The sequence below is a fragment of the Triticum dicoccoides genome, chromosome 4B, assembly GCF_002162155.2.
Source record: "Triticum dicoccoides isolate Atlit2015 ecotype Zavitan chromosome 4B, WEW_v2.0, whole genome shotgun sequence".
NCBI classification, from domain to species: domain Eukaryota; kingdom Viridiplantae; phylum Streptophyta; class Magnoliopsida; order Poales; family Poaceae; genus Triticum; species Triticum dicoccoides.
Genome location: NC_041387.1, coordinates 405,243,459 through 405,251,982, shown reverse-complemented (window position 1 = coordinate 405,251,982; position 8,524 = coordinate 405,243,459). Strand labels below are relative to the sequence as shown.

The 8,524-nt window shown below is 54.2% G+C and overlaps 1 protein-coding gene across 1 annotated transcript; it reads left to right on the top strand.

Moving 5' to 3' along the window:
• The first annotated feature begins 280 nt into the window (after positions 1–280).
• On the top strand, positions 281–2,089 carry LOC119296364 (probable galacturonosyltransferase-like 7). The gene has a single exon (XM_037574763.1). It carries the CDS (start codon positions 771–773, stop codon positions 1,869–1,871), a length of 1,101 nt encoding a protein of 366 aa, XP_037430660.1. The 5' UTR covers positions 281–770; the 3' UTR covers positions 1,872–2,089.
• Positions 2,090–8,524: the final 6,435 nt, after the last annotated feature.

Sequence of the window (8,524 nt, the reverse complement as noted above, 5' to 3'; positions counted from 1 at the left end):
GGGTTACCCCCGGCGAACGTTCGCCAGATAACTTTAAATACCATGTAAAAACACTTTCTTTTAATATGCGATGTATATATCTGCAAAATGTTTCAAAGGCTACATATTAACAAATTTGCAAAACAGCGCAGAAATGTTGCATGAAATACAAAATCTGGTTGGGAAAACAATTATAATCTGAAACAAGTGGGAGCAGTGGTAAGATTGAGCAAAGTGATTCGTGAGTTGAGCCGCTGCCGCTCACGAGCTGCCTCTTGTCCTCTCCTCCTCCCACGCCGCTCCTTCTCAAAGCCGGGAGGGAAAGACGGCACGGCGAGCGCAGAAGTAATAAAACCGAAGCGGCAGATACAATAAGCCGCCGCCACCACGCCACCGCCGCTGCAGAAAAAGCCGAGCAGTCGCACGGGGGAATCGCCTCGCCTGTGGCCGCGGTGGGTTGGTGGGTCGTCGGCTCCTATTCTCAACCCCACTCCCCATTACCACGCCTCGCCTGGATGCCCTCTCGCTTCTCCCCCACTCCACGCGCCGATCCGCCAGCCAAGAAACCACGAGGCGATCCAGTTGAGGAGGAGGAGGAAGGAGGAGGAGGCGAGGTATCCGCGCTGACTCTGCCGCAAGCTGCCCCCTTTTATCGCTCCTAGCCACCAGCCCTGGCCACGCTGCCGCTGGACGACGCCATCGCCCACCTGCACGCCGTCTTGGGGTGGTCCAACAGCAGCCGTGGCCGGCCCGGCGCCAGCAAGCGGTGGCAACGCACTCGGCGGAGCGCGATGCTATGGGCAGCGCGCCTGTCCGGCTTCTTCTCCGCCGCCATGCTGATGGTGGTCCTGTCGCCGTCGCTGCAGTCCTTCCCGCCCGCCGAAGCCATCCGGTCGTCGCAGTTCGACAGCCACGTCCGCTTCCCCGGCCAGATCGCCGGGGGCGCGAGGGGCCTCCCCTTCCGCCGCGCGCCGTCCTTCCGCAATGCCGCTGACTGCGGCAACGCCACCGGCAATGTCTGCGACCCCTTGCTCGTCCACATCGCGATTACTCTGGACGAGGGCTACCTGAGGGGCTCGGTCGCCGCGGTCCATTCCGTGGTTCAGCACGCCATGTGCCCGGAGAGCGTCTTCTTCCACTTCCTCGTCTCTGACCCGAGCCTGGGCGACCTCGTCCGCGCCGTGTTCCCGCAGCTCCGGTTCAAAGTCTACTTCTTCGACCCCGCGCGCGTCCGGGGGCTCATCTCGTCGTCGGTGCGGCAGGCGCTGGAGGAGCCGCTCAACTACGCCCGCAACTACCTCGCCGACCTCCTGGAGCCCTGCGTGCGCCGCGTCATCTACCTGGACTCCGACCTCGTGCTCGTCGACGACGTGGCCAAGCTCTGGCGCACCGACCTCGGCGGCCGCACCGTCGGCGCGCCGGAGTACTGCCACGCCAACTTCACCAAGTACTTCACCGCCCGGTTCTGGTCGGAGGAGCAGTTCGCCGGGACGTTCGAGGGGAGGCGGCCGTGCTACTTCAACACGGGCGTGATGGTGCTCGACCTCGCGCGGTGGCGGCGCGCGGGCTACACGCAGCGCATCGAGCGGTGGATGGAGATACAGAAGTCGCCGCCTGGGCGCATCTACGAGCTGGGGTCGCTGCCGCCGTTCCTGCTGGTGTTCGCGGGGCACGTGGCGGCGATCGAGCACCGGTGGAACCAGCACGGCCTCGGCGGCGACAACATCCTGGGCAGCTGCCGCGACCTCCACCCGGGGCCGGTGAGCCTGCTGCATTGGTCGGGGTCCGGCAAACCGTGGGCGCGGCTGGGCGGCGGGCGGCCGTGCCCGCTGGACGCGCTCTGGGCGCCGTTCGACCTGTACGGCCCGGCCGCCGTGGAGCCGTCCCGGTAACCGCCCGCAAACAAAACTACTACAAAGATTCTTTTCCTTCTTTCGCCGACCCGTATAAATCCTGAGCTCTAATTCTTGGTCACCGTTACATGTTCAAAAACCTATATATTTTTTCTCCTTCTTCTTCTCCTCCTTCCCGTTTTAATTTCTTCTTCTGTTGAATTAAACGTTTTGTGTTACTCCTAGATTGTTGGTGTTGGTAGTGATCTGTTGTCCCACATATTTTTGATCCTTTGTTTGGTGCTACAAAAAAGGTCATTTGTATCATACTCCTACACTCTACAGAGCTGCAGCCTCATCATCACATCATGGTGATGATGATGATGATAGATAAATAAATAAATAAAAGCAGAGGGAGGGAGGGAGAGAAACAGACTTTGCAAGCATTTGTTGTTCGTCTTTCCCTTAAATGGCAATACTATCTCACTCTCTGCTGTTTGGTGGCTTGGTCTGTTGTAGTACTGGTACTCTGGCAAACGGTGGCAATCCATCAATTCAATTCGCACATCCATCCCCCTGAAGAGTCAGCCAGTCCAATGCAACGCCTGCACCGGCCTTAATGCTGCTGGCAGAAGAGTGTCCTACCACTCCTACTCCATGGACCGGTTCCTTGGGATGGATGGATCATGTCAAAATCTCTGGCAGACATGAGTAACTTGGAATCCTCCTTTGTGGCTCGTGCACTACCAAGCTGACACCAACAACCATTTTGAGCTTAAGCACTCGCGACCTGCCGATAGATTCATCATCAGTTAATTATGGGGAGAGCGTTTCCGTTAAGCTCCCGACCCGACGACTGAAAGATGATGGATGGGGAAGGGAGATGGGCGGGGAGGACGTGGAGGCCCTGGGTTGCAGCGAGCAACACGGGACTTGTGAGCTACCGCCCGTCTCCTTTTCGAGGGCCCTTTCCGGTGGGGCCTCACTCACCACTTGCTGGGCTCGCCGCTTTATTCTTTCTTTTGCAAATCATTATTGTGCTCTTCCTCTCCCTTGATCAAAGATTTTCTTCTCTTTTCTTTTGTCCATCCATCTCCGTTGATGCTAGGAGTAGTACTAGAGTAGAGGCCTGCTAAAAGTTCTCCTCATCATCTCACTTTCCTTGCCAGCTCCCACTAAGCGTCTGGTATCTATTTGTCGACCTCCCGCCCGATACGTGCGTCCAACCATATGTCATTGCTGAATATTGTAGAAGGAACATTTCGTGTCATTTGTTCCTTGGAATCAATCGTATCGTACCCCGAGTCTTCACTCGCCGTCGTCCCAGTCATCCGACCCGACGGAAGGGGAGGTGGTGAAGGGCACGTCCCCGTTCGGTGCCCGCCACACGCGTCGGTTTCTGCCCTCTCCAGGCGCGGTCCGGTGTGATATGCGTGACGGTGACGGTCCAACCGACGCCCATTTCCACCTTTTCACGTGTTGGTTTCTTTTCTTGCTGTGCCATTTAGGGTTCAGAAATCTACTAATGATGCGTTCCTTGTGGTTCGTTCCGCGGTATAAATTCTTCTCCGAGCTCCGTTTCCGAAAGGTTACAGTGTTGTTCTTTTTAGATATAAGATAACAAGGTACAGTGTTGATCATTCGTAAAGCCAACGCTAAGCTAATCACTCCCAGTATCTGATTGCATTTCTGTTTGTATGCTAGAGTTCTGGTGCACCTAACGTCCTCTTAGCCGCCTTCTTTTTTAGCTGAGGACCCAACAGACGACATTTGTTTCGTTTTGATTTGAACAGCTGCTAACGTTGGATTCGGTCGTGACACTGAAGCAGCACGTACGGACAGCGCACATAGATTGGCTGTAAGACAATAAATTTTGGGGAACCAGCACAACCCTCTAGGGGTGGCTTATCTCATTATATATAATGATTGTGTTACAATATGTACCATATACGTACATAGGTACAGAAGTTATACATAGTCTAACACCCTCCCTCAATCTTAGCCACTTTCTAAAGAACTGAGAAGGGTAAGATTGCGCCTACAAGCCTCAAACTGTGGCAGCGGTAAAGGCTTAGTGAAGATGTCTGCAAGTTGATCCTTAGATGAGATAAACTTGATCTGGAGTTGCTTCTGTGATACACGTTCCCGTACAAAGTGATAGTCAACTTCAATGTGTTTCATTCGGGCATGAAATACTGGATTTGCAGAAAGGTATGTAGCACTAATGTTATCACACCAAAAAATAGGAGGCTGTGGTTGAGACAAACCCAACTCCTGAAGCAAAGACTGCACCCAAATAATCTCTGCAGTAGCATTAGCCACAACCTTGTACTCAGCTTCAGTACTGCTACGTGACACAGTAGCCTGTTTCCGAGCACTCCAGGCGATCAAATTAGAGCCAAAGAATACTGCATAACCCCCCGTGGATCGCCTGTCATCTGGGCTACCAGCCCAATCTGCATCAGAGAAGGCCGAAAGGACCCGAGAGGAAGTCGGCCGAATATGCATACCAAATGTCAGGGTGAACTGAACATAACGAAGAATGCGTTTAACAGCAGCCCAATGAGTATCTCTGGGAGCCTGAAGATACTGACAAACCCTGTTAACAGCATAAGAGATATCTGGTCTCGTGATCGTCAAGTACTGAAGTCCACCAACAATGCTCCTGTACTCTGTGGCATCCGCAGGAGACAAAAGCTCACCATCAACAGCTGTTATCTTGTCGGTAGACGACATGGGTGTGGTGGTCGGTTTGCACTTCAGCATGCCAGCTCTCTGTAACAACTCCAAGGAGTACTTCTTCTGCGTAAGGACAAGACCAGGAGCACGAGAAGTGACCTCAACTCCAAGAAAGTAGTGAAGCTTCCCAAGATCTTTGACCGCAAAATCAGCACCAAGAGAGCAGACAAGAGCATCAGCAGCATACTGAGAAGAGCTGACAAGGATAATATCATCGACATATACCAAAAGATACATAGTGACTTCTGGCTTCTGTAGAAGAAATAACGAAGTGTCAGCAGTAGACGGCACAAACCCATGAGCACGAAGGGCAGAGGCAAGGCGGGCATGCCAGGCACGAGGAGCTTGCTTCAAACCATATAGTGCTTTGGAAAGACGACAGATATAGTCAGGACGATCAGGATCAGAGAAACCAGGCGGCTGTTTCATATAAACCTCTTCCTCCAAAAATCCATGTAGAAAAGCATTCTGCACATCAAGTTAACGAAGTGACCAACCACGAGAAACAGCAATGGAGAGAAGAAGCCGAATAGTGGTAGGCTTGACGACAGGACTGAAGGTGTCCTCATAGTCAAGACCATGACGCTGCCGAAAACCGCGAGCAACAAGTCGCGCTTTGTAACGCTCAATAGATCCATCCGAATGCTTCTTCACTTTGAATACCCATTTTGAGTCAATAACATTTACCCGTGGTGGTGGAGGAACGAGAGTCCATGTCTTGTTACGAAGAAGAGCATGAAACTCCTGCTCCATAGCCTCTCGCCAATGTGGAATGCGCAGGGCAGCCTGATATGAGCGAGGCTCAGAAGATGGATCCGCAACAGCAGCAGCCAAACAAGCAGCCAACCAAGCAACCGTACCATCCTTACGTTCCTTAGGTTTGAAAATGCCACTGCGACTGCGTGTATGTGGTCGGGACACAGGAACCACCGAGGTCGACGAAGCAGCCTGCAACGGGCTGGAGGACGGCGACGTTGACGAGTCAGCCGGTGACGAGGAGCCAGTCACGGTAGCCTCGGACTCGGTTGGCGAAGAAGGCCGACCCACCGGCGAAACCGGCAGAGCAGACGAAGCAGCTGGCGACTCCGGCATCACAGACCGGGCCGATGGCGAGCTCGGCATAGTGGGCCGTGGCGCGGCCGGTGTCGCGGGCCGATCCGCTGATGAAGGCGACGTGAGGACCCGAGCCGCGGGCGAAGAGGGCGTGACGGGCCGAGCCGCAGGCGACTCGGCGGCCGCTGGCGAAACGGACCGAGCAGTGGAGATGCTCGGCGCGACGGGCTCGTCGGGTGACCATGCATGGGCACGCGAATTGATGCCATGCAACATAGGGCGATCGACGTGCCCACCAGAAGACGACGATGATGATGGTGAATCCTCCAACAGCTCCAAACGAGCTCCACATCCGGTTCCTGCACCATGGTTAGGTAACAGCAAAGGAGAGTATGCAACATCATCAAATTGGTCAGAAGCAACAGAGGATGAATGCAGGGATGGTGGTTCGACAGTGGACACAGGAAGGTTGGCAAAGGGAAAAACATGCTCATCAAACACGACGTCCCGAGATATATAGACACGATTAGTGGGAACATGAAGACATTTGTAACCTTTATGAAGAGAGCTATAGCCAAGAAAAACACACTTCTTAGAACGAAACTCAAGCTTGCGCTTGTTATATGGACGAAGATGCGGCCAGCAAGCACACCCAAATACCTTGAAAAAGGTATAATCAGGTTGTTCATTAAGGAGAACCTCAATGGGAGTCTTCATGTTTAAAACACGAGTAGGAGTACGGTTGATGAGAAAGCATGCAGTGGTGAAAGCATCACTCCAAAACCGAAACGGAACAGATGCATGGGCCAAAAGAGTAAGACCAGCTTCAACAATATGACGATGCTTACGTTCGACTGAACCATTCTGCTGATGTGTATGTGGACATGCTAAACGATGAGCTATCCCAAGCGACTGAAAGAAAGAGTTGAGGTTGCGATACTCGCCCCCCCAGTCTGACTGGACATGAACAATTTTGTGCTTGAGAAGACGTTCAACATGTTTTTGAAACTGAACAAAAATATCAAACACATCAGATTTGCGTTTAATAAGGTAAAGCCAGGTAAAGCGACTATAAGCATCAACGAAACTGATATAGTAATTATGACCACTGACAGAAGTCTGAGCAGGACCCCATACATCTGAAAACACAAGTTCTAAAGGATGTTTCACCTCACGACTGGACTCCGAAAAAGGAAGTTGATGACTCTTCCCCTGCTGACAAGCATCACACACTGCTACATCTTTATGACTAGACAAACTAGGAAGCTCATGACGACGCGAAATATGACGGACAATAGGTGTGGCCGGGTGACCAAGACGAGCATGCCACTGTGACGGAGAGACCCGAACTTCACTAAAAACACGAGCGACACCAGGATGCTCCAGACGGTAGAGGCCCTGGCACAACCGTCCACTAAGAAGAATGTCCCTCGTGCCCCGATCCTTAATAAAAAGATCAAAAGGGTGAAATTCACAAAGCACATTATTATCACGTGTGAGTTTAGGAACTGAAAGAAGATTACGGGTCACAGATGGAACTCGAAGAACATTGCGAAGCTGAAGACTCCTATTGGCATGTCTAGTGAGAAGAGATGCTTGACCAATATGAGAGATGTGCATACCTGCTCCATTGGCGGTGTGGATCTTGTCGGAGCCATGATAGGGTTCACGAGTGTGAAGCTTCCCCATCTCGCTGGTTAGATGCTCTGTCGCCCCAGAGTCCATGTACCAGTGTGGATCGATGGAGTAGGACTGAGTGTGTCCCTATTGCTTCTGCGGCGCGGGACGATCAGCCATGGCGACCTGACGGGCATTGTTGTGTGTATCTTTGCCGTCATTGCCAAGACCAAGGAAGCTTCGCTGGAAGCGCTTATGACACTTGGAGGCCCAGTGCCCATCGCGGCCACAAAGCTGACACACACGTGGACCGCCAGCCCCCGGTAAGGTCGCAGTAGGTGGGGGGGCCGAGGCGGGCGACGGTGGCAGCCCCAAGGGAGACAGGGGTGATGAAGAAGAGCGGCCACCCTTGGTGGCGGCGTTGGCCGAGAGGGAGCCAGTGCCCCTGGTGCGGCGAGTCTCGACCCGTTGCTCAGTGAGAAGGAGCCGAGAGAAAACCTCGTGTGCCAGCATGGGTGTCGAGTTGCCCCGCTTGTTGATGATCTCGACTAAGGCATCATACTCCTCATCAAGACCATTGACAATAAACGAGTTGAACTCGGAGTCGGTGAGGGGTTGTCCAATGGAGGCCAATGTGTCGGCGAGGCCCTTGACCTTGTTGTAGAACTCAGTGGCAGTGGAGTCAAGCTTCTGACACTCTCCAAGCTGACGACGGAGTGCAGAGACACGAGCCTGGGACTGCGCTGCAAAGGTGCGCTCAAGGATGGTCCAGGCCTCATGAGACGTCTTCGCGAAGACAACAAGGCCGGCAACTGCCGGCGAGAGCGACCCCTGGATGGAGGAGAGGTTCGCCTGGTCCTGCCCCGTCCAGACGCGATGGGCCGGATTGTAGACCGGACCGTGCACGCTGTCTACCAGCGCGGGTGGGCAGGGAAGCGATCCTCGACGTAGCCTAGCAGGTAGTGACTCCCCAAGAGTGGGAGAACCTGCGCACGCCAGAAGATGTAGTTGTCGGCGGAGAGCTTGATGGTGATGAGATGACCGAAGTGAAACGGCGGCGGCGAAGACAATCCCATCGAGGAGGCTGCCTGAGGTGCAAACACCATGGAGGCAGCCGGAGGCACCGAAGCCGATGCGGGAGGAGGCGGGACCGCAGCCAGGGCGGGCGCCGCAAAGCTCACGGCCGGTGCGGACGCCGCAAGGCCCGCGGCCGGGGCGGACGCCGCCAACCCCGCCAGCGGGGCAGTGTGATCCGCTTGCGGCAGGAGCGGCGGGACGACGCCTGCGGAGTCCGCAGCGGACGG